The 27082-nt window shown below is 46.7% G+C and overlaps 1 protein-coding gene across 1 annotated transcript in view; it reads right to left on the minus strand.

Moving 5' to 3' along the window:
- Positions 1-26712, minus strand: part of SORD (sorbitol dehydrogenase) — a 352789-nt gene extending 326077 nt beyond the window's left edge. The window contains exon 1 of the mRNA XM_078684967.1: positions 26508-26712. Coding sequence (XP_078541093.1) covers positions 26508-26570 — 63 coding nt within the window. The 5' untranslated portion in view covers positions 26571-26712. The remainder of the gene's footprint in view (positions 1-26507) is intronic.
- Positions 26713-27082: the final 370 nt, after the last annotated feature.

The following is a 27082-nucleotide window of genomic DNA, read 5'->3' on the forward strand; positions in this document are numbered from 1 at the left end:
TGCCACGATGTGGAAGTCTGTTGTGAATTGCATATATGTGGTGTGTAGTGGAATTGTGTTGTGTAGGTGAATTATGTGGTTTGGTGTGGAATTATGTGGTGTGGAATGGCATTTTGTGGTGTTGAATTGTGTGGCATGGAACTGTGTGGCATTGAGTGAAATTATATTGAGTGCAATTATGTGACATGGTGTGGAGTGTATTATGTGGCTTGAGTGGATTTATGTGACATTAAGTACAGTGTAATGAGGTCGAGTTCATTTGTGTTGTTGAGTGGTATTATATGGAGTGTAAATATGTTGCGTATTGATATACAGTGGGCTGGTTGAATCATGGTTGTATTGTCGCGTCGCTGGCACCCAAGTCAATACCGCAGTGTGAAAGCCTGTAAGAAAGGTAAGAGTATGAGCTACCCTGTATGTCAGCAGTACACAAGAGGTTGGTCACCATTTGTACAGTCTAGCCACAGGAGGGTAATTTTGTTTTAAAGAGAAACACTTTCTTAACGCAAAGAGGAAAGTGACTTGTTTTAAATCATGACTGAAAAGCAACGTGTTTTCAGTCATCAAAACGGATCTTATGAACTTTCCAAGCCAGAGCAACTTGAGATTTCATTGACTGCATAAATGTCTAATATAGTTTACAGGATGTGTAACTATGAGGTAAAGATGATAAAACATGTACTATCAAACCGAAGAAGCTAGACCACTGTTCCATTGCTGGGCTTTGTTTTGATAAATCTGTGAAGTTTGGGGGTTGTAGTCTTGATGCATTTTAATTGAGCCAATTGGATTAGCACGGGTGATAACAATAAAATTGTAAAACTATCCGTAAAAGCAAAGTCCAGAAACGGAAAACTGGTGTACCGGAGACATGGGACAAATCTCATCATTCTTGGGATCTCTTAAAACTCTTAATGACCATAGATGGTATGGCGTGATGTCAATGTATCCACGCAAGAGAACACGCACCCTGTGTTATCGTATTACATTTAATTTTTGGCCACACTTGATAGAGCTATTCTGCTCGATCCAAAGTCCTGGCCTGAACTTTTTTACACAGGGCTTCTCGAACATAATTTTACAAAATTTTCCAGAAATATCACAACAAAATTATGCCATCTCATATAACCCACTCATTATCCCATATATGCATGACCATAAACAGCAGACTCAACATCTTGTCTTCCACATAGTATCAAAGTGTTCCATTGGATTGAGGATGAAGGTTGGCCCAGAGGAAGGGAACATAAGTACTTGGACGGGAAAGAGAATTGGATTAAGAGCAGTTAGCACACTAACGAAACAAGCATTGGCATTGCCAATAGGTCTCGCTTGTGGGACCTTATAAGTATTTAGTTTTGCAGCACAATATGATGAGTGGCGTTGCGTGTGTGAGTGGCGTTGCGTGTGTGAGTGGCGTTGCGTGTGTGAGTGGCGTTGCGTGTGTGAGTGGCATTGCGTGTGTGAGTGGCGTGGCGTGTGTGAGTGGCGCTACGTGTGTGAGTGGGGTTGCGTGGGTGAGTGGGGTTGCGTGGGTGAGTGGGGTTGCGTGTGTGAGTGGCGTTGCGTGTGTGAGTGGCGTTGCGTGTGTGAGTGGCGTTGCGTGTATGAATGGCGTTGCGTGTGTGAGTGGCGTTGCGTGTGTGAGTGGCGTTGCGTCGATGAGTGGGGTTGCGTCGATGAGTGGGGTTGCGTGGATGAGTTGCGTTGCGTGTGTGAGTGGCGTTGCTGTGTGTGAATTGCTGGTTGGGGGAGTGGGGGGGTGGGCGGGGGAGCAGCAGGCAGATGCGAGTGGAGCGCGCGCTGGAGAGGGAGGGGTGGGAGGACTAGGCAGCGGGAGAGAGGGAGAAAGGAGCGCGAGGGAGGCGTTTTTAGATACATGAAGCCAAAATTACAAGTGAGCATGTTACAAAAGCAAACGTTACGTTACATGAGACAATAGTGACAGTTGAGCAAGTATCAAGAGCAACAAAATACAAGAGGTAGCAAACGATATGCAATAGCATATCTGAGGGAACACGGCCTGGAGGTAGCAAACGATATGTTCTTAGAGGAAACAAGCTTCTCGGCATTGCTGGTTGGGGGAGTGGGGGGGGTGGGCGGGGGAGCAGCAGGCAGATGCGAGTGGAGCGCGCGCTGGAGAGGGAGGGCGTGGGAGGACTAGGCAGCGGGAAAGAGGGAGAAAGGAGCGCGAGGGAGGCGTTTTTAGATACATGAAGCCAAAATTACAAGTGAGCATGTTACAAAAGCAAACGTTACGTTACATGAGACAATAGTGACAGTTGTGCAAGTATCAAGAGCAACAAAATACAAGAGGTAGCAAACGATATGCAATAGCATATCTGAGAGAACACGGCCTGGGGGAAGCTGGCTGGGGAGGGGGAGGAGAAATGAAAGGAAGGCTGTGTTTGCGGGGAGAGAGAGGGGAGGTGCTGGTGTGGGAGGGGGGAGGTGCTGGTGTGGGAGGAGTGCTGCTACGGCAAGGCTGTGTTTGCGGGGAGAGAGAGGGGAGGTGCTGGTGTGGGAGGGGGGAGTTGCTGGTGTGGGAGGAGTGCTGCTAGGGGAGGAGAAGCCCTGGCCGTGAATGCTCGTGCATGTTCACGTGAACTGCAAGAAAACGCCGGGCTGAAACCCCTTAGTTTGAAGAGGATTTTGCCGACATGAATTCGATCCTATCCATTCCTGCGGAATGGGACAGGCTCGACCTAAAAAGAGCATCAAAGGAGTCTTGATTGCTGATTAACCGATGGGAGTGGGGTCCATGCTACCTTTTGTCCCAAAGGGGTTGCTCACCACCACCCAGATGTCGCACACCCGCCGCTGAATTCCAACAGTGCTCCTCGGTATTTACAATCCACCTTATAAACTTGCTGGGTAAAATATTCCTGTAAGTACCGCCCTCAATATGAAACACAAGTCAGAAGTGCAGACCAGGGCTTCTGGAGTATGCTGGAATTGGTGCTCGTATAAAAAAAACAGAAATAGCGCCCACAAATTAAACGCACTTAGTGCCAGACCGTCTGACGACGTGTGAAAGTTCGATTTAAATAAAAAAAATAAAGTTTGTGCAGGCGGGGGTGCATGAAAATGTTCAATTTTTCCCATTTGTGTTAGGTGCTCCACAGCACAAAGAAAACTGAGCACACATCTGGCAGAAACCTGAAACACACATGGGTGAAGTGCTAAAAAAACAGGAACGGAGCTCTGAGCTATATCTGTCACAGCAAATGTGATGATAAAACAGGAACAGAGCATACTGAAAATCATGCTGCCACCCTCAGCCCAGTGTCCGACGGGAATACTACTTGTCCTATCACACACCTTTGAATTGACACAGTGTACCACACACAGAAACACAATCACCTGGCTTATGCTAGTTTGATTTTATTTGTTTGATTTTATCTTTAAACGTAGAGGCACGGAGCAGCGGAGGGTGGCCGGCAAACAAGGCACAGGGAGACAATCCAAACATAAATTGAAGAACAGCGTCGCAACAGCGATTTTAGGTGTTGGGGGTGGGAAAACAAGGCACAGGAAATATGCCTAACATAAATTAAAGAACAGTGTCCCACGAACTGCGAGTGGCAGCGCTGCGCTGAAGCAAGCAGCACCCACCTCTCATTGCACACAGTTCACCTCCTTGGGCATCTCGGGTCTGCTTGCGCTCCTTTACCTTTAGGTCTGGCTAAATTTAGAGAGCCAGAAAGTCATGTTGCCACTGCTGTTTCCCCTACCTCCTGCTTGGGAGCCTCGCTGCAACCTGCGGGTGGAGGGGAAAAACAGCAGCAATCTCGGAAGTGGGCAAACAAGGCAGAGGGAGACAATCTGAACATACATTAAAGAACAGCGTCCCGCGAATGGTGAGCGGGTGCTGGGAAGATAAAACAAGCATTGGCAATGCAATAGGTCTCGCATTTGTGAGAGTTAGAGCTATTGATGTTCTAAATGGCAGTGTCTTTTATCTATTTATATTTTTGTTTGAAGTGGATGTATGTGGTGTGGAGTGGGATTATGTGGGTTGGATTAGGTTGGGACCTTTCTAGGGATGGATGCACACAAACAGGTCCCAAGAAGGGTGGACACACCAGAGTCATAGGGGTTCTGCAACACACCAGAGCACACTAGTTCCAAACGGAGAAGAGGCCCAGGTGAAAGAGCGCTAATTTACATGAAAAGGGAAAAGCAACTCTAAAGGTGGGGGTGAATGAGTGACACCAGCAAACGAGAAGTGTTGAAAGTTCATAGCAGAAAAGGGATATGGAAAACATTAGAAAGAAGCAGCACAAAAGAGACTTGATAAAGGCATGCAGACAGCCGCAGCCCGTGGAGGGAGTTGCGGTGGGGCAGAGAGGCGGGGTGGGGGAGGGGAGGGGCAGGGTGGGGGATGCTAAAAACCGGCATATGGATAATTGGAGGTAAGTAAACAATTTAATAAATAAAACGAATTTCGTAGCGTGCCCTGCATCGCAAAATGTGATGCAGCGCGCGCTACGAATTTCGTTTTATTAATTAAATTGGTTACTTATCTCCAATTTATCCATATTCCAGTTTTTAGCACCCCCCGCCCCGCCTCTCTGCCCCACCACAACTCCCTTCACGGTCGGCGGCTGCATGCAGAGTAGGGGAACCGAAAGGCAAGAACTAACACGCCTGTGAAGCTAGACTGCAGGTCCGGGAAGGTGAGTTTGCACCACACCTGCAGCTGCGCGCCGAAAGGACATCATTAATAAATGTTAATGAAGCGCCAAAAGAGGCTGAACATATTGATTTGCTCCGATATGGTCAAACAACCATTTAAAGAGAGGTTTAACGTTATTAAAGTAAACAACCCAATCCGCACAAACATGTCTGCAGTTATTTAATGCATCTTTTCTCTCGGCTTGCTACCCCGACTTTTAAAATGTGGATCAGGTGGATGTTTCCAAAACCTTACAATGCTGTCAGAATTCTTGGAAGTGATGCTTTAAAAAATGTTTAGCAACTTCCTTTTCACAGACAGAACATTTCAAACCTGAAAGTCTGAATACAGTGGTCTACAAGGGGGGACCAGAGGAATAGGGCTTGCTAGTCACTTCCTCAGTTGGCTCAACTGCACTGTAACAAATGCTATTTTGACAGTCTCTGCCTAAAAAGAAAAAATATCTTCAAGATAATATACATAGATCAGAAACCCCAAAAAGCGATAATGATCACAAGATACTGGTCAGTAGATGCATTCTTAGTAAAAGCAGTTTTCAAACTATTGTTGCTATGTTTGCAGAAGAAACTCAGACTGTACTTGCCTTGCATTCTTAGATTTTTTTTTACTTATTTAACAATTGAGTGCGGTTAATTAACAACATACGCACTTACTAAGTGTAGGCGGATTTGTGCCATGGCGGAGCAGGGAGACCCCCCAGGGACAGAGGGAGGAGGCGGGGCAGAGCAGCAAATACAGGATAGGAAGAATGATTATTGAAGAGGCATTGTCGCATCCTTAAGAGAAAGTTTGCATTGATGCCGAGTGGAAGGAGGGCTCTTATTGCGAAGCGGGAGGGGAAAAGCAGATGGAGCTTTAAGGAGCACGCTGCGGCATGCAAAACTAAAGAAAGGTGGCGCCCGCTTTATGCCTAGGTGATACCACAAAGCATAAGCCAGACCCAAGAGCCATCTCTTTCACAGACTTTGTTCCGATATGGAGAGAGGCACCGGAGTAAGGGCGAAGGAAGCTGTGCGAGCCGGCATGAAGAGAAAAAAAAAAGTGGCCACCATTGTTGTCAATTAGGAGGCGGCCGCAGTGCTTTATAAAAGCAGGTGCCTTAAGACAGCATCTGCTTCGCAGGCGTCCATGTAGTGGGGGATGGAAGGGAGAAGGGAGCGTGCTTACAAGTTATAGAGCGATGCCCATCAAAAAGTTTGCAAGCTGCGCTATTGTTACTTTATTAAATAAAAGTAAATAAATTGCAAAAAGAATAGTCTTGCAGTGACCCACAAATAAAACAAGAAAAGCGAATGCAAAGTCTGTTAGGAAGCGGCCGCCATTACTGAAGCTGGCGTCCCACAAGTGCCATTACTGAAGCTGGCGTCCTGTGAGTGCTGTGTTCATTAAGTAAGTAAATAGTTCTCTGAAATGTTAATGAAAGCTCCTGAGTTAGGACACATGTAAAAGGACCAGTCCTCATGGGAGGTAACCACAGAAGACTAAGGAGGGACTAATAAGCCTATTAACAAATCAGATGCGAACATTTACAAAGGATAATGATGCAAGCCAATGAAAAATATAGGAGCTTCCATTCCATACCTGACTACAGCATGTCTCGAAGAGACAGCGCAAGCACTGCCTAGGCGAGACCTAAAAATGACATTTCGAGCGACAGTGTCTTTATTTTTTTTTAAGTGACGCATTAAACTTTTGATTTTTATCTCTTTTTGCAACAAATATCTAACAACTGATGTGTTTAATTTTAAACTAGGGATGCTATATTTATTTTTCATGTTTGCAAACATGCGCTGTCTTTCATATGAAAGAGCTACGCCCAAAGGATTCAAGTGTGTTGTGTGAAAGGTGACAGTCTGAGCATCAATTATGAAAAAAAGTAGCTCTTGCCACGCACGATAAAGATATTGCAAGTCACCTTGGAGTTCGATAACCTTATAGAAGAACTACACCTTTGGCCTAGTTCCTCTATGTGGTCATGGAACTTCTCTGTGACTTGTAAAGTACTTATAAGGTATAGAAGGGGTTCTTTATCCCATACATAACAGTGGCTCAGCCTTTTACTGCTTAACATTATGGGCCCAAATAAGACTTTGGTTGAGCGAGATCCCCATGCAAGATATTGCCTCGCCCGAGTCAGAGTTCATGATGGAAGACTCCTGAGGCAATGTATCCAACTGTGTTTTCATGCGCTGACACATTTGTGTTGCACTCAAATAAGAGGAAACTGTGCACAGAAACACAGCAGGAATATGAACTAAATATGTGGGGAAATGGCCCGGTAACTTAAGGTCCAGCACATTATTCCCCATTCCATGCGTCAAACTCAGAATTGCAAAGTACTGGGCAGGAGTAAAGGATGAAAATTGTAATTTTGGCCCCCATGTTCTTGTGCACCCTCCAACTCTCCACACACTCAAACCGTCCAACATGGAATCGCACCCCATTAGGCAAAATAGCCAGGGCCAAGAGTGCCTACTCCAAATTTCCCAAGGGATCGAGCTGTAAGCCACAACCTTTGACCCCAGTGACATCACCAGAACTGGCAACACCAGAAGTGACAGTTACATGTGACACTGATGAAGCTACTGGACAGTTACAAAAACAGTAGTTAAATGCTTAAATCAGCTATCCTGGTCTGCCATAAATACTCCTGTTAAAATGAATATGAAGCTGTAAAAATGCAAGATCGAGGCATAAACACTGAAAATAAAGTAAAGTGTGGTAAAAAGGTTGCCAGGGTCGCATTTGGGTAATGGTATTCCAGTCTGTAATTGTATTAAAAAAATTCAACTTAGTAGACAGTCGACAACAGAGAACGGGTCCTAAAATGCAGGAGGAATTAGCATATACAATGTGCAGTGACATCACAGGACGTGATGTGAAATAAAGTAGCATCACAGTCCTATAATACCACTGATGTTAATGAGATCGAGTCATATATTATGCACTATGTGGCAACGAAATATTCAAGGGTATTCACCTTTTATTCAGTAGGTCCAATTGCCTGTGAAAATGGAATGCATTTGTGAATGCAAGCGTAGCTGTGTTTAGTCAGAGCACTAAAGTGTGTCTTACACAGCAGTCCAAGTGCATTAAAAAAAGTAAGGGAACTGTGATGCTGCACAAGGGGGGCGGGCGAGTAAGCTTGGGGCAGGGTCAAAGACATAGCTAAAAAACAAAATAATCTGTAACTTTTTTCAGTCTTTCACCTTCAGGTATGTACATATAAAGTAACACAGCTTCAATCTAAAATAAATAAATGCATGTTAAAATAATCTGTGGGAACTGCACTGTCGGACTTTATGAAACTTCAATTAGTTCATGCGCTGCAGAAGTCTGTGTCTGTAACCTGAGAGCCAGGAATTGAATCCTAGTTGGAGCACAGGAGAATAGTTAGGGGTGTAACACAGGCCGTACCCTTTTAAAAGCACACACTTCCCAGCTCAGCTGGTAACTGCTTTCCAACAACACTCGCAAAGAATACATTTGCGTCATAAGGATGTGTCAAGCGGTTCCACTAATCAAAGCCAATGCCTGCTTCCAAGCCCCCTTTACATTTGCAGATTGACCCAATGTGCACATTTCTTTCTTTCAGGTAAGCAGCCGCCCTGGCAAAGAGGCTTGTTTAGATGTCTGCTCGCCTTTGGTTTCACAGCCCAGGAGAAGCAATTCAGCTCGTGGAATTAACCTCGTGGGACGGTTATCTTTTCACAGAAAGTAGGGGAACTCTTTTCCTTAAATTAAAAAGGTGTGGGCAAGTCGTGCCCCTAGTGGGCAAGTCGTGCCCCTACGACCCCGCCCACTTCGACCACTGGTCTCAGCCCACCATGATTAAAGAGACACACTCACACCTCTCTGGCGTCTGAATACAAAGATCAAAACATAAATGCTGTGCAGCGCCATCCTTAGGCAACAAAAGTTTCGTAAGTGACACTGCCTCCTCCTTTAACTCTCTCATGGATAAAGTCAGTGCTGCCTGGAGGGTCAAATACCCTGAGAGGCCTCACAGAAATGGTTTGCCTGGGCGCTGTATATAGTTACTACACTGGCTGCCAGCCAAGGCGATGTGGAAAGTGGCTCAAGGGGACAGCAGCTGATGTGCTCGCATTAAAGGAAACAATGCCCTCCCCCGCCCCCACTTCCGGGTAGATGAAAGGTGTCTCCTGCAGTGAACAGCTGCTTGAGGGCACGGTTCGTTGGAGGAAATCAGTGATTGGTGGAAGGCCGCAGGCCTACCTAACTTTCAGAGAAGGTGGAGGGAGGAACGACCCCCCCTCCCCCGCCCCCGGGTCATTTTCAGGAGGCAGATAACAGTACTGCCCTCACATCCTCCGGCAGATGGTGCCACGGTTCTGTCCACCAGTTAGGCCAAAACGCCACTACACAAGATTGTAGGTTACACTCTAGTGAAATAACACAAGAAAGGGAGTGCTCGTGCCCGAAGTGACACGTCATACCTGTGACGTCAGAGGTCTATCAACTATTCTCAAGAAGCAGTGGATTGAAGAGTTTTCGAGTTTCAAGCGAGGACTTCAAACATTGTAAATGTTATCATGTCGCGTTATTTAATGAAACCCGAGTCTATAATAGAAGTTACTGGCCTTACTGGAAAGGGATATTATGAACAAATGAAATTGCCAGAGCCGCCGCACTCCGAGTCCTCACTGTCTGTTCCTTTTCAGTGGCGCCTTCTTTAGCAATCTGAATGATAAAAGTGTTCTGAGAGCGAGGACCGAGCGGTCTCATACTAACAGTTATTAAATGCATTCGGAGGAAACCGGTTGGCTATCCAGATCTCAGCAACCCAATGAACAGACACATTTTCTTAGGGTCTTTCGAGCAGGTCTTTCTTCAATAGGAGTCTGACATTTACGTGCATTCATTCCCCGACAGCCTTGCCGAGACACGTACACACGGTATAAAGGGTACCTAGGTGCCGTTATGTCGTTTATAGCGACATCCTCGACATAGGCGCCCCTCCAGTGTCTATTCAACTTCTCTCCAAACACTGCAAAGATGAAGCATACGAATCTCGAACACTAAGTCGTACCTCAGCAGCCAGACTGCGGCTCGGCCATGGAGCTCCGCGAGGCTCACGTCCCTCTGTAGACCTCAGCAGCCAGGCGCTCATACTGGCAGTAGAAGTTCTTGAACAGCAGGAGCTCGAGGTAGCCGAAAACGAAGTTCCAGGCGCGTCGTCCCCCCGCATACCGCAAGTCGGCCTGCAGCGCGCCTGAGAAGAGACGCGGGAGGACAGGAGCGTGACGCGCGTGAACGTGCACGTTGACGTTCCCGCGCGTTCACGGACCTGAGTCGGCTCGTGCACAGGCCAGTAGCGGTCGTGCACAGATCTAGCTCCCTTGCCAGTGAACACAGCGACTATAGAACTCCCTGGCGGGAGCGCTTCGCGCTCCAACGCCAGCTCGCCCTAAAAAACAGCGTTCTCGAAGTGGTGGTGGGGCAGGCAGACAATCATAGCTGCCAAGGTTTCAGATTGCCATGTGTGACATTTTCATAATTTTAATGTTATTAAGAGTGACATTTGAACGAGAACGAGTGACACTTTTTGTGAGCAAAATGGCTCCTTGGTGCACCCCTGTTTCCCTGTGTTGGAGTAGGTGATATGTCTGGCAGGCATTACTACACTGTGTGAGGTGGACATTGGTGACGTTTAAATGGGAGCTTCTGAAGGCAGTGAAAGGCCTGTTGGCAGCACCACTGTGCACACTCCAACTGAGAGAGACAAAGAGGTAGAAAGACATAGATTGAGTGACACTGGGACACAGACACAGTAACAGATGCGTATTTACAGACAGTGGGATCTATAAATATAGACACAGGGGCATAAAGACATGGGTAGACTTTACTACAACTTAATGCAGACACAGGGTAGGAAAAAACAGGGTACTCACACCAAAATATAGGGAGAGATTAATGGGGCATACAGGAATGAGTTAATTGGCACGGACTATTAATTACAAACACAATGCAGAAAGATAGAAACTGAAACTTTGAGAAACTTAGAGAGTTCAAAAACTGGATAAAAGGCTTTAAAAATTGGTGTGACCTTGTGGGGGTTGTGAAAAATGACGACATGATGGCAAAATCAACTGCACGACTATTTATTGCACAGGCCCAGTAACACGTTTTTTAATCATCACGCAGCACTCCCGAGGCTAATATTTACCCAAAGTCACCAATTAATGGTGCTACAAAAGTTACAAAAAGACATTGTTACCTAGAGAACAACCAAACACGTCACAAAGTTAGAGAATCGCAAATGTTAAAGCAGTCAGATGTATTGCTTACCCGACTGGAGAGCGGACTTCAAACTGTCTGTAGCCACCGGAAATGGTTTCGAGCAGCAGGCAGTGGAGCGTCTAATCAGCAGCCCCTGCTGCTCTCTTACTACCTCTGCCCTGTCTCGACCCCTCCTCGGAGCCCGACTTTGTCCATTTTTCTGAGGCCTGCCTGGTCTACACTACCTGCACCCAGTCCCTTCATGCGCCTCCTGGAACTGCTTCTCTGCTGCATTGGGTTTTAGACTCTTGGCTATAGCTAACCCCTGTCAACGGCTGGGCTCAGCACCGGCCCCCACCAACGAGCGAGGAGGGCGATGGCTGCTGTGATTGATGGACTGCTACTCCGGGATCATGCATATGAAATAGGCCTCCTGTCCCTGGCGTTGGGAGGGAGGGGTGGGGAAGGGAGCAGAACACAAACCAGATTTTGTGTGTAAAAGGCCGCTTTATTGAAACAGGTGCACATAACAATTATCAAACCTCGGCCAAACGCCTTATAAAACTAAACCTCACTAATAAAACACTTACTTAACCCCATCTCCCCTCCCCTAAAATTTCTCTCAAACCCGCCTCCACCCGTACAATACCACATTACAAAATTACAAACAGTACACATCAATGCCTCAACGTATAAACCTATAAATCCAAACCATCTGTATACAACCTCCCCTGTCTGCCCTTTTAGAACTTCCTATCACCCAACCTATGTAAACACCCCAACCATAAACCTGCTCAAACTATCCCTGTCGATGACCCAACTTCTAAAATTGAACAACAAAACTCAGCCAACCCTGGCAAACTTCCAATAACCCTCACCACCCAGAAAGCCGGGGGGGGGGGAAGAGTAAAAACTCCCCCCACTTTCTGCATCCCAAACTGACAGCAAATTTCAGGCCTACACGGCATGCCCCTGAACATTCAAAAACCTTGAAAAGCCTTCTCCAATCTCCAACAAATAAAAGTCTATACCCATCCTGTATAAGTGAACCCCAACGCCCCTGAAAACTCCACAGCCTCAAAACAAGTGTCCCTATGCGTCACTCTCCCAAAACCTGAACTCCTACAGAATCTGGAGATCTCAAAGTTCACCTTCTAACGCGCCCTGTCACTCGCCCTGTGATTCAAAACCCCCCTCCAGATTCTGAGCGGCACCAATTCTGACCACAAACCAGCCTGCTGCTCCTTCAAAAAGTGCCAAGACCCACTTCATTGCTCCCAACAAAATTACCCCTTCAACCCCACAAAGGTCGTTCTCTCCCAAATGCATAATACCCCAACCGGCTACTAACCCCCAATGATTCACTTGTGCAGATCAGGTATCAGCTCCCTATCAAAGCATCCCCAATTTCCCCTTCCACCCGATTTTAAACAAACGCTCATTGAAACCCAACATTGCCCAAAATAACAGCGGCACGCTTGTATCTGTGCCCATATGAAGAACGAGTGCCCAACTATCCAGATGGTCATTTGCGTCGGGCGTGGCCGGCTACTGAACCTGTAAAGAGAAACGTAATGAGACTCATGACAAGGAGGATGCCGCATGCGCCTTCTCCGCATTACTAACTCACATAGCGCTGGAAACAATTAAAAGACCAGAGCCCCAGCTGCAGAATATCCCCCCTAGCCCAGCCCCGGTTCGAAGCTTCTGTTGCTGGACTGATCCTCAAAGAGTGTGTCCCATATTGCGGCTCATCCGACCCAATACTCCGAAAGGCCCTGCGCATCACCATTCGCAACTGATACCTTGATACCCGGCTCCCGTAGACGTGACAGAACACCTTTTTAACCTCCTCCCCTCCAGACAATGCCTTACAACAATGGGCCTAATGTAGGAGGAATGTCAACACGGGCGAAGCTGCCTCCCGCCAAGCACCTATCCCTAAGCCCCGCTGGTCCATTTTTAAGCTGGCCAGCCATAAATGCACACCCCCTATCTGAGGAAAAATACTGCCTACTAAAGAATGTCCCATATCCACTTAGTGCTTAACAGCTTGGAGACTCTAAAAGGTCCGAAAAACTTCCATACCATAAAGGTAGAAAACAAACAAGACTCAAATCCCTCCTTACAAACAACCACTAACACCACCAGCAAGCATGCTAACTTCTGCCCTGACAGAGAGCTGTGTGCCAAAACGCTCCCCGCCCGCTCCCTAGCCCAACCTTCCCACATTCTCCTCTCTACTTCACCCGCGGAAGTGGAATAACCTGATAGGAGTTTTCCCATGAAAGAAATGCCCGCCAATTCCCTGCAATAGTAACCATGAAAAGACCCCTCTCAATGATGTCTAAATGAAACTGGATCGCATCTTCCAACCACCTCCATTCTACTCCGGCCTACAGGCCCCTGATGCTAAGAAATCCTAAAAGAGCCGAGAGCCTCTGCTTGTTACCACTGGACCATCTGCTCTGCTGGACCTTCTGATCTGCCTGCCCTGCCAGTATATTCCAAAACAAACACGACCTGCCGCATCAGAAAAAACGTTTTAACAATCCATTGAAAAAATCCAACTCCCTATTCAACGGGAATCCCTCAAAAGAGTAGAGAAAAAACTGCCCTCAATGCGCAAGTCCCCTATCACCCCAGACGACAGGCGGACATGGTGGTGAGGCAGATGATAACCTGCCCATGCTCGGCCCAATCTCTTGCAAAAAGTCCTACCCACCCTGACTACCCTGCAGGCTAAATTAAGGTGGCCAAGCAAGACCTGTATGTCTTTCCCCATCACTTTCTGTTTTGACAGCATTCCATCCCGTAATTGTAACATTACCATTCGTTATCCTCAGGCAAAGGAGCCTGCATTGCCACAGAGACCAGTTCCATTCCCATAAAATACATGGTTGTGCATGGACTCATTTTCCTCCATGGTGCCAATGGCACACCCAAATCCTCCAAGAGCTCATGGAACGTGACCAGGGCTACCTGGCACTCGGTGGAGCCCGGGTAATCGACAAAAACAAAGTCACCCAAATAATGTGCCGCCAACTCATGACCAGTGTGCTGCGTGAAATCCCACTGCAAAAAAGGTGCTAAAAACTCAAACAGGGCACAATAAATTGAGCAACCCATCGGTAATGCTTTGTCCACGTACCATTCTCCTTCAAAATGGATCCTCAGAAGATTCCAATCATCTGGATGGACTTGAAGCAACCGAATCGCAGATTGTATATCACATTTTACCATCTGCAGTTGCACCTGCGGTCACCACCAGCGACATTGCAACGCCAACTAAAAGGTGCTAAAACACTCAAACAGGGCACAATACATTGAGCAACCCATCTGTAACGCTCTGTCCATGTACCATTCTCCTTCAAAATGGATCCGCAGAAGATTCAAACATCTGGATGGACTGGAAGCAACCGAAATGCAGATTTTTTATCACAGTTTACCATCTCTGCAGTTGCGGCCGCGGTTACAACTAGTGACATAGCAACGTCAACTGAGGAATATGAAACAGAGGCCGCCTCCTCATCCAAAAAGTAATTAACTGAAGAACCCCTTTGGCCATGACAAGTGCTGTATCAAACGGTACTGGCCCACCTCTTCCTAGGGCACCACTCCAATCGAAAAATAATCAAACCCTCCAATGGCCAGTCATCAAAGGAGCCGCCATTCTCCCGTCTCCCAACTCCTTGTCCAGTTTTTCTTGTACAACTGCCTTAAGGTCTGCCGCCGATTTTAAATTGTGCGCCCTTTTAACTGGACTGAGAGCCCTTATTGGTTACCACTGGACCAGTTCTACACCGCCTCTGCCTCGACCCGCTGAATCCCACACGAAAACCCCTCCCTAAGAACCCCATCCAAAGCACCCTTCTTGCCCCTACCTCTCCCATACTCCCTCAAACCTTCAGCCAGTGGCACTAGCCTAACTGGCCTAAAAGCCTTGTGCCCATACCCATCATCTCCCTTCCCACCCCTACCACTCTCGGATGGCAAAGAGGACCCCGTGTTTGCATATGGCCATGTGGTGGAGTGAGCTAAAGAATGGTGATAGATTAAACCCAGGTCCGTTGACTGAGGGTGAGCGTCCATCAACCCCTTTTGAATCCCCATGTTGAGACCACCTGTCCGTTGCCACTGCTGGCCTCCCTGCTGTTTAACTCCCCAACATTTTACCAAGGGGTGTTTCTTTCTGCACCGAGAACACTTGTGTCGGAACCTACAGTATTCCCTTGTGCAGAGGCCTTTGCTCCGGTCCACGATTGTGTAGCTGTTGTGCTCCCCACACCTCCTCGGGTGGGCTTCCCCTGAAAGGGCCTGTATATCAATGGCAACCCACTAGCCATGAATATGGTCATACTCCCAGCCGGTGCACCCATCTTGTGCTGCCACAAGTCCGTGTCTAACTCCCCACTACCCCTCAGGTCCCAACCATACGGGCTCGAATTTCCTCCTCATACTGTGCCCACGTGTAACCACTACCCGTGATCTGAGCCTTGCTAATAACATCCATATATCTGAAAATAGCAACTGCTGTTTGTCGTTGGGGACAGCGAGATCGCGCCTGACCTTCATATGCTGGCCGCGCCGAGATCCCCCGCCGGTACAGAATGTGCTGCGCAAGGCTCCACCCTTCCTTCTCCTCAGCGAGTTTGGGCCGCACTTCGCCCTACCGAGTCTGCCCTGTGAAGAAAAATGTTTGGACTGATGTGCCGGGTCCTTCCAACCTGCTATCTACCATGCTCACCTGTCTACCCAAAATACTATTCCCAGACTGGCGGCCCACGTCCCGCCCTACGCGCCCCGCACTAACCTTACTTACCAGGGGCATGGCAAGGGGGAGTTTCCTCCCTTTCCCATCCCCACTCCCCTCCAACCTTGCTCGCACAACGACGGGCGCATGCCCCTGGACCTGGTGCCCGCTCCTCCCCCCCACAAACCCTTAGAAACCCCTGCAACCCCACCCGTGACCCCCTTAACCCCCATTGGTCCTGTGAAATTAGCCGAAAATGCACAACTGTGCGGGGCTAACAAAATCTCTTCGGACCCCCTCTCCAAGGACCTGCACACCAGCCAAGAAGGAAAGTATCAAGGCCCTCCCAAACCATGCTCCCACTAGCCGTGGCCATTTCCGCTGCCAGAGTGCCCTCCTGTGCCCCACTACCCCACCTTTCCCCAGCCTTAGAACTCTCCGGGGCTGAAAGAGGAACTGGTGTCAAGATCCCCTACCGCCTGAGTAACCTCAAACGTGCGAAAACCTCCCCAAACCCCCCACCTGTGCCCATTCCCCCTCCCCCACTGCACTACCAACCACAGAGGCCACTACGCCCCCCAGAAGAATATAGGGGGGGAGCAAGGGGGGGTATTAAAGGAGTCCCTACCCCCCACAGCCTCATGCTCCACAATAATTTGGCCTCCTTCTCTACCTAAATGACATGAAGAGACCCCATAAGAGATGAAGCGGCCCACACCGGAGTGCTAAACCACACCCCCACCCCCACCCCACCAGCCACAGTGCCCAGCTCCACTACACCCCGAGGGGAAACAAGCGAAACCTGCCGCTCCCCTCCACTACTCGCTTCCAAACTCCTCTCGCCCCTGGCCTGACAACCACTCCCCCGCCCCCTCCTCCCCCCTGCTCTTACAATACCGCCTTCTGCGCCAGAGCAGCATACACCGAGGCATAGCGCCACTTGCCGCCTCATGGTCCCCCACGCTTACCCCTCAGCGTGGGTGCTGAAAACGCCCTCACAAGCAGCTCCGGAGCCGGCCACGACTCCGCCGCTTCCAGCGCTGCATTGCTCTCCCGCGCGGGCCTCCCCCCCGCATCAAAAAACCCACCTCATCCAGCATCCGCCCACACCAGAAACAGTCGCAAACCTCCTCACCTATCAACAAATCGCACCTGCCGGCCTCATTAAGAAGCCCAATAGCTTCCACCACCGTATCCTCCTCCGCCGCCACTGAAACCTCTCCCTAAACTACCACTAATTTACAAAAATCCTAACTATCTAGAGTTCCAGGCCACCAGGTCACCAAAGACAAAATGGTGAACGGGAGCTGGAGCCCAAAGCATTTATGCTTGGGCTCCCTTTGGGCTATAAACAAGCCCAAAACAAAATGTCCGGCCCATAGGCTGCTAGCCCCTCCCCCGCCCCGCCCAAACCGCCCAGGGGGGGACCTCCCTGCGGTCGGCTGCCCCCAAACCCCTTTGTGACTGCAGAACCGGGCAGCGACCTTAGGGGCACCTTAGACAGCTGTCCAGGCTGACGGGGCAAGAAGGGGTGGCTAACGGCTACGCAATGGAGTTGAATGACGAGCTGCTTGTGGGACAGCTTTATTTCCGGTCCCTACCAAGATAGGAACCCATAATGTAACAGCAAGGCGCCAGCAGGAGCGGCTGCCTGCTCTGTTTGAAACTTTAATGTGCACTGCTCGCGTACCGCTGGTCACGTAACTTTCCCTCGTTGCCGGGGCAGAAGTAATTGCGCAAAATCAGACTGACTCTTGTGACGTCAGTTTTGAATGCCGTGGTGCGTGTAACTCATTGTAGACAAACCTAGCCCTTCAGAGTCAGCCTCCCAGCCCCAAGCAGCAGATCGCACCCTGCCACTAGCCTGCTAATTTGGTAACACAGTGTTGCTAAATGCTAATAAAGCGCTCCGCTTGACAGTTAAGAAGGCGCTTTAAATGCGTGACATCGCATTTCAGTGCGGTGATGCGTACCACCACACTGAAATGCGTTAGTCTAACGCCTGATGTGCGACACTTGGCAGGGCTGAACAAGTCACAGGAAACATGCCTAACATATGAGCATGTGTGCAAGGAATGGACCACCCCAGCGTATGTGCGGTGTATTCTAAAGCCATGGCATGTATTCCAGCTAGACAGAAGACACAGCTGGCTCCTGGAGAGGTTGTAGGGTGGGGGAGTTTATACTTACAGTAGCGGAAGCAGCCAATGGGAGGCTGGTTCACTCACGCACTTGTGGTTCTCGACAGCCAGTGACGGCCGTGATGAGGGCGCCGTGGGGGAATCAAATAAAAGGTGCGTGCCCTCTAACAATAAATGGTTCTGTGAGGCTTTCTATTATGTTGCTTTTGGCTATCTTCTTTTTCACTCCTGTTAGACAAAGTGAGAGAATGTGGTCTGACGGCTAGAGCTGCCGCCTTTGGTGCTGGAGACCAAGGTACGAGTCTTGGGTTTGCGTCCACATCTTGTGTTTCTGGGCAAAATCACTTAATCTCCCAGTGACCCGCGCTATATAAATTTGCATTAAAAAAAAACAAGCACTCAAACAAAAGCAAGCTGTTTGTTTAAAAAAACAGCGAGACGCAAGTGTGAACAGAGGCATGCCGGGATATACAATCCATCTTGTACGTCACAGACAGGACTTTATAAGCAAGCATTGAAAATGCAATAGGATTCGCATTTACACGAGTCCTATTGCCTTAGAATCGGAAGTGCGGGTGGGAAGAAGGAACAAACGGGAGTAGGTGGGGGGCTGGTGTGGTCTGAGAAGTCACAGAAGGCAGGAGGGTAGGGGGGAAGGCAGGGGAAGAAAAATACTGTTGGAAGTAAAGGGGCTGGTAGCCTTGGAAGGATACAAATGACGAATGAGGAGGGACTAACAAGCCTCAAATCAATCGGAAGGCAGCATTTAAGACAAAAGCCAATGGGCAGAGACTGGGCGGAGCTTCCACTCTACAGTACATAGTGCATGCCTCGCAAAGCATTCACTCTGCAATGCTACGCAAGATCTAAACACTTAATAAACAGTCTAAAAAACACCCTTCCAACCAACCACCCTACATGATGTAGCTTGCTAGCCTGTGAATAAGCACACCAGTGCACCAAGCACACACAAAGTAGTCGCTAGACAAGGGCTACAAAAATGTATGGAAACGGTGATGCTGTGCACGGTGTAAAGAGTCTGATGGCAGAGCCAAAGAAGTAGTGAAAAAAATCAAAACATTCTATAAAGTTTTGGGGTCTTTCACCTCCAGGTAACTAATATATAAAATAAGGTACAGCTTAAATGAAAAATAAATGCAAGTTAAGTTAATCAGTGGGAAATGCACTATTGTAAATTTCAAAACCTTGATTAGTTCAGTGATTGTAACTTGAGGTCAATAGAATTGAATCCTGGTTGATGCAGCAGAGAATAGTGACTTGTGTATGTTTTCTGCTACGAGGTCCCAGTCTGTGAAAGAAATCACTGTGAATATGTAAGCCACTATATTAAACTTGCATTACACAGAGTATAAGAAAGGCTGCTACAAAATGCGCAAAAAGGATTAAGGAAAGGGTTTCCAAAATACAGATTTTAGTACTACCCACAGTGTACATAGTACATTTTTTATAACTTTCCATAAAAGCACAAACTACACAGCTTAACTTGCTGCTCCCTTGCAATACAACTCAGAATGAATAATTCTCTCATTGGTAGGGCCACTGGAATTATGCGATTGTGTGGCCGTTGCGTTTTTTGCATAATTATATATGTAACATAAGACTCACTCCACCAGGGAAAGAACCGGAGGGACACAAACGGGGAGCCAGAGATAAAACCTTTAATGGCAGTACAGGCGGCATGACGCGTTTCGGGTTAAGTCCCTTCTTCTGATGCCAAACACACTACAAACTGCCTCCTGAAGCCTTTCAATCATCCATCTCACTGCCATTGGTTGCAGCCCAGCAGTGCCGATTGGTCTCCTGCACGCTCCGCCTCCACATCCTTTTGAAGACTTCATCTCCCAGCATGCACCATCTTGGCTGCCAGGTAAGCGTGTTGCTGTCGGCTCTTTTACACTGTAAATACTGTGCTGGCGATTTTGAAAGGCTAGTGTAGGGGCAGTTTACCTCTGGTAGTGTCCCTGCTGCATCAAGGTCCCTCCCGGGCCCCCTTGACGTCTCACCGCAATCCAAAGTCACACAGCGGTGTTGAGACTTCACTACAGTGAGCGTTGCCCCTCCGTGTAGTCACGGGCTGCACCTGCAGTACTCCTACTGTGTATCCTGTCTTGCGGGGGCCTGAGCTATCCGATACCTCGGAACGAAGAAAAAACTGCTAAGCTATATATGTACCGTATTTGCCACATAATCCATCATCTTCTGTATAATCGGCAGATTTCAGCAAATAATAAATTCGTTTCGAGCTCAAACGGTTCAAAGGTTACTGAAAACCCAGAGACACATGTTTCGCAGTGGAAAGCTTTTGAAAACTTTTCAGTTGTCTGTTGCTTATTTCTTTGTTTGGTAGTCAAACTGGTACTAATGGTGTGCAACAAAAGTCCAGAACAGTGTTACCAAGTGTAAAAAATATCAAAATAATGAAGTAATACTATCACATAATGTGCCACAACTCATAAAGTGCACAGATACCCATATGTGACTTGGCGCTATATACTGCTGAAGGTAATGCTTAGAATGGAAAGTAACCTGTTACTGGAAAAGCCATGTTTTTATTTCTTTCCTGAATGACAGCAGAGCACGGCTAACCTTAATCTGCAAGGGCAGAGAGTGCCACAGTTTAGCAGTGGCAACTACGAAACTTTTGTCGCCCTAATTGGTTCTTTCGGTTCTAGGGACGACAAGAAGATTGGCACCTGCTGATCGAAGGGATCTGATGGGGGTGTATACCTAAAATGATTTCTTCAAAAATTCCGGCCCTGTATTGTGAATGGCCTTATAGGAAATACAGAGAGCTTTAAATTGTGTTCTACTTCTTATGGGCAGCCAGTGAAGCTGTTGCACCACATTAGAGATGGACTTGAATTTTGGAGTACCCGACAGTAACCTAGCAGGTCATTGTCTCAACTATACTGTCCAGAATTGATTACTGCAACGCTCTCTACCTTGGAATGGGTGTTGCCCAACTGAATAAACTTCAGGCCATTCAAAATGCAGCAGCCAGAGTGCTGCTTGGGTTGCCCAGACGCCACCCAACGTCAACAGCCATAAGAAACCTTCACTGGCTTCCTGTATGCAGACGCATAGAATTCAAGTCACTCTGTTTGGTTCACAAGGCTCTGTTCGGAGAGGGTGCTAAAGATGTGCAAGCTCTCTTCTCACACTATGTCCCTACCAGGACCTTGAGATCCTCTTCCCTCGGTCTTGCACAAATCCCAAAGATAAAAAGAGCACGTTGCGGAGGAAAGCGTTTTTCATTCCTGGCGTCTAAACTCTGGAACAGATAAGAAGTCTATCCAACAGATTTGCATTTAGGAAAGAAATCAAAACCTGGCTCTTTCCTCAACACCAGTAGGATGCATACATGTCCGAGTTCTTTACTCTAACACAGCGCCAAGACGCCTCGGCATTCGTGCGCTTTATAAGTACAATCAGTCAGTCAGTCAGTCAGTCAGCAGCTGCATTCTGCACCAACTGCAGCTTATTGATAACCATTTCCTGAGCATTAATTAGAAGGCTATTGCAATAATCAACTTTGGACATAACCAGGCGTAGATTAGCTTTCAGCTTTCTCCGGGCCCCAACCGCAATTAAAAGCAGCAATTTCTTTATCATTCTTAAAACATAAAAGGATAAGGAGACCACTGCGTTGGCACGATGTGTGAAAGACAGTTTATCATCAAGAATGACACCGAAGTTCCTGGCTTTAGTGACCGGAATTGGGGGTAATCACAATTTATCCGGACACCAGCCTGCAGACCACCCCGGGAATAGGTTTCCAAAGACCATTACTTCTGTCTTGGATGAGTTTAATTTAAGGAAATGCCTTGACATCCAGGTACTGATGGTCAACATGCCATTGTGAAAGCTAGTCGATATTGAGTACCCGTTTTTATGAACGGCGAGCACCAGTTGGGTGTCGTCTGCATATGAAGTGTGAGCTAGTCCAAACAATTTGATTACTTGTGCTAAGTCGGTGACGTGAATATTGAACAATGTCGGACTTAATGAGGACCCCTGCGGGACACCACATTAGAGTGAAAAGACTGGGGAACTGAAATCATCCAGACTAGCTAGCTGGGTATGATAGATAGAAATGATGACGAAAGGGCTTTTGCCTTGTTTCCAATGCCTAGAGCACAGACACGATTGATCAGCGAGGCGTGATCAACTATGTCAAAAGCTGCTGATAGGTCCAGTAGCACAAGTATCGCAGCACCTCCTTTGTCAAACACAAACCTGATTTCGTCAATAGCTTTGATGAGTGCAGTTTCTGTGTTATGGCCTTTCCTAAAGCCGAACTGTCTTTCATCCAATAGCTTATTCTCCTCAATAAATTGAGCCAACTGAAAGTTCATAATTCTTTCAACAAGTTTGGCCGGCAAAGGCAGACGCGCAATAGCTCGATAATGGTTAGTCTCCCCTGGATCCAGATTAGGTTTTTTTTTAACAACAGGATAATAACGGCCTTCTTACATTGGGATGGGTAGATGCCAGAACTAAAGAAAATATTGGTCAAGTTTGTGCCTCTTAGATCTGGGATCAATTTAAAAACTGAAGGGGGGAAAGGGTGAACCTGATTTGACTGTGTTTACCAAATCGATTATCTGTCCCACTGAGACTGACCTAAATTCTCTGAAGGCAGAACTGACCTGTCACTCACTATTTAAGTCCAGCTGACTCCTTCCCTCAGCAGAGGCATTAAAGTTTGAAAAGATTTGCCCCACCTTATCCTGAAAGCTGATGGCTAACGAGTCGCTAAGCGCTTGGGATGCTACCTTATCAGAGCTGTTTGTTGGAGCTGCCAGTTTAGAAACCAACTGGAAAAACTGTTTGGAGTAATCTTGTGCGGTTTCTATTTCCCTAGTATAAAAGTTGTTTTTTTATGTTAGTATAAAGGCGGTTATAATTCGCCAGGGCCAGCTTATTGAGAACTTTTTCCTGGCTATCATATCCTAGGTGCCAGCACTTGTTTCCTTCACCATTGTTTCTCCAGCCTCAATGCCTCAGAAAACCAAGGGCAGAGGGAGTCCTCTTTTTTTAGAAACTGTTTTATACAGAACCAGCTCAGCAAAAGCGTTCTGGAGCAAGTCCATAAAGTTTGTAATGGCCAGTTCTGAGTCCAAAACAGCTTCTGGCTGAGTATTCAAAGATACTGTTTGAGAAGAGCTTGAATCTATACAACTCCAACTGACCAAGTGCGTGGGGGCATAGGGTCCAAAATACTAATGTCAAATAATACTGCGTGGTGATTGGACCACGTCAGAGGAAGGACCTCATTTACCGAGCTCTGTTCATTATTCGTTAAAAGACTATCCACTGTATAACCCGCCGAATGGGTAGGGACACTGACTCTTTGCAGGAGTCCTATCACCTCTAGCTCCACGTGGAGGGGTAAAGACTTGTTATCTTCAGTGGCTTCCAAATTATAATTAAAATCCCCTAGAATGGTAAAACTAGATTTACCGACAGTGGGTTCCAGTAGGTTTCCTACTCTTAATGAGTAGTTGGCCCGGTGGCCGGTAAAGGAGCATCACCTTAAAAGATTGATGATTGGAAAGTGTTACGTGAAATGTAATGCCTCGAATATTGTGGAGGGAACCATTTCTATCTTTACCAGTAAATCATCTCGATGTATGAGAGCCAACCCTACCCTTCTTTTCTTTAGTCTATCAAATCTGTGTGTGAGAACCCATCCGGTGTGACAATCCAGCAGTCTGAGCCCCCCAATGGGTCGGCCCATGTTTCCGTAATAAATAAGAGATCAAGCTGATGGTTATCTAGAAACTCCTCTATTTCATATTTGTGCTTAACGAGAAAACTAGCATTGATAAGGGCCGAGTGAACCTTGACATTTTCTTCTTTATGCTTTGTGGGCCGTGATTTGCTGCATAATTTGCCTTTTCTTGCAGCATAATTTACTCAACCCTGCTGCATAATTCCAATGGCCCTGCTCCTTATGCAGATCCCAGTTATCATAGAAAGTGATACATACGAAATTTAAATCGCGTCCCTATTAACAGAATCGTCTGTTGTTAACTCCACATCAACCTGACACGCAAATACATAGTCAGGTAAGCTCTGAGGCTCAGGCTTACTGATTTAGGTCACAGGTTGGATAACACATAGCTGGCAGAAAACTGCACAAACAGGAAACCCTACATCAGTCCCACATATAGGCGCATAGACAGTACAATGCTCAAAAGAGAATGACCCCAATAGCACACATGGCTGGAGGGAGTATGCGTGCTCCTAAAACACCATAAAAGTCATATGCCACATGAGTTGGGAACATATAGTCAATCAGAAAACAGCACACGCAGTGATCACAAGCCCCCGTGACAGACATCTTGGCATGTTACCCACTGGCCACATTGTGTCCATGCAAGGTCGAGGCTCACAGGTAGTAACCATTAAATTATGACTCTAAGGCAGCAACCAACATTCCTCACCACAAATGGTCCGCCACAGAACTTTACAACTTGAAGAAAACTGTATTTAAGGATGCCAACTGAATGTAAATTGAGACTGTCCTCAGGCCCTGTACCCGTGCTCCTGCCCGCTATGTTTAATTGAACAAACTATTCTTGTTTTACCTAATGACTCTTGTTTTTTTAAGGTATTTCGTACTCAAGTAACAGTGATTTCATCAATTAAAGCTAATAACGGATTCTTAGTCACCATTTACATTTGGAGAATAACCAGTGGTACACATTTACATTTTTTCACACAAGTAGGCCCCCTAGCAAGAAGACTTGTTTAGCTGTCTGCTCCTGCCTCGGTTTCACAGAAGACTCATTGCTTTAATCTTCAACTGAAGCATTTCACTCTCGGCATGAATCCTCTGGGTACGCGGTTCTCTTTTCACAAATAGTAAAGGAACTGCTTTTCTTAAATTAGAAAAATGTGGGCACAAAGGTGCCACTACGACCACTGGCTACATAGTAATTTAGGGCCAGATGTAGGTCGCCAATTACCGGTCGGTAACGGCCGATTTCGGCCGTTACCGACCGGTAATTGGTTTTCGAGATGTAGGGGCAACTATTTTACAGATTCGGTAAATTTACCGAAACTGTAAATTTACCGAATCTGTAAAATACCGAATCGGTAATTTTACCGATTCGGTAAAACCCAGATGTAGGTAGCACTGTTGACAGTGCTACAGGCCTTCAGAATTTGGTATTTTACCGTGGTAAAATACCGAATACAGGTGTGCATGCACATCTGTGCATGCACACCTGTGCCATGTGACACACAGACATGCCCTTAGGGCATGTCTGTGTGCCACATGGCACACATGCCTGTATTTGGGGTGCTAGAGGGTGTCAAAGTGACACCCCCTGCACCCTTGCTGTAATCGGTATTTACCGAATCTGTAAATACCGATTCGGTAATGCCCTTTGATTCCTATGGGCTTCAATGCACATAGGAATCAATGGGCATTACCGATTCGGTATTTACAGAATCGGTAAATACCGAATCTTAACGATTCGGTATTTACCGATTCAGAAATACCTACATCTCCCCCATCTATTTTACCACTTCTTAAATACCGGATCAATATTCGGTATTTAAGAAGTGGTAAAATAAAATTACCTACATCTGGCCCTTAATCCCTAAGGAAATAAAGAGCGGGCTCCCTCCCTAGCCTAAAACTGCTTTATACCTCATGGGATTTCGTCTAAAAGAAGAGCTCCTGTGTAAAATACGTCTAAGTGAACAATAAGTTGTCCACTTATTTAATTACAAAATGAGTCCTCTAGAACTTCCTTTAGAGAACGCAAACAACCCCAGCCGAATTCAGAGCTAACATATTAGGAAACTTGGCAGATTTATGACGTCGTATTTACGGCACGCGCAATTGAAAGAGTCCCATTAAGCCCGCCATAGAAGATAGCGAAAAAGTGCCGCCATCATGGAGTGGTGCTGTTTTCAAATACTGAACGAATCGAAAAGGTTAATTGGGAATGCAAAGGAGTGTTTTACATAGCCCAGACACCTACTGTAAAAAAATAACACATTATTCGTTAAAAAAATATATATGCAATTTCTCGCAATTCTTGTATATTTATCAAAAGAAAATATTCAAGAATTTTCATAAAGGCTCCAGATGACTAGGCTGTTCCGTGTTCAAATTTTAAATCCCAATTTAAAGATCAGCAGGCAGAAAGGTAACAGTGTCAACATTCTATGAACATCACGCAGACAGCAAAACTTATCATATTCCTATTTGAATTGTCTGTCTTTTGTGTTGCTGGTCTTAAAAATACCGCTTCAATATTTATTTCATTTAAAAAAAGAGGCTCCTCCGAAAAGCATGGTGAAATCGGGATAGAAGAGTGGTGGATTGCAACGCCCACAACAAACGGAATTCGAATAGTTCACCTTTTTGCTTCGACGGAAAAGGGGAGGGTAACCCGCCTTGAATCTCGTATTTTTATAACTTTAGCCAACGCCCAACGCAGTGAACTAAGACGGCACTTAGCATCCTTATATTAAAATACAAATTCAAACGCCAAAGGTATTTTATTTGCGTGGACACAAAGCTGTGGCTGTGTACATTTTAAGGTACGAACACTATAAAGACGGCTCTATCGACTTGGGGGTTTGTACTACAATTCGTCTTTCTGTGTGCTTTGCCGACTCTAATATTTACCAAACGAAGGTCTTGAACGCCGTGCACCACCACAGACAGATTTTCTGCTTCTTGTTTTGCCATGCCTGCGATCTCGTGAGCTGAGCACTAGTTCTTCCCAAACACTCTCTCCTCGGAGCGGACTGGTACGTTTTTTCCCTTCCCCTCCTACACTCGTGATTTCCTCATCCTGTCGCGTTTGCAGGATCAGTACTCGTCTTTTTGCCCTTTGGTGTTTGCTTTTAATACTCTGGCTAATAAGTGGGACAGGAGCTTGTTTGCCTGTGCCAAAGGTCCGCTTCGGCTTACCTGTGCAGCATAAATCCTGAGATATTATATAAACACTTTCGCTTCTGTTTGTTGAAACTAAAGCATGTGCATTGCGCTGATAATACCACTGCAAAGTTTTGCAACTCCCCTTAACTTCATTTTATATATAACAAGCATTGGAAATGCAATACCATACCTGCCAGCTCAGACGGTAGTCCTCGTGTGACACACGATAACGCCCCCATCAAACACGATCGCCTGGTTAAGAGCCGTTATTGTATTGTAATTGCATTTATACAGCACTTTCTATCCCTGACGAGGCGTCA

Source organism: Lissotriton helveticus, chromosome 3_2 (assembly GCF_964261635.1).
Source record: "Lissotriton helveticus chromosome 3_2, aLisHel1.1, whole genome shotgun sequence".
Classification (NCBI taxonomy): domain Eukaryota; kingdom Metazoa; phylum Chordata; class Amphibia; order Caudata; family Salamandridae; genus Lissotriton; species Lissotriton helveticus.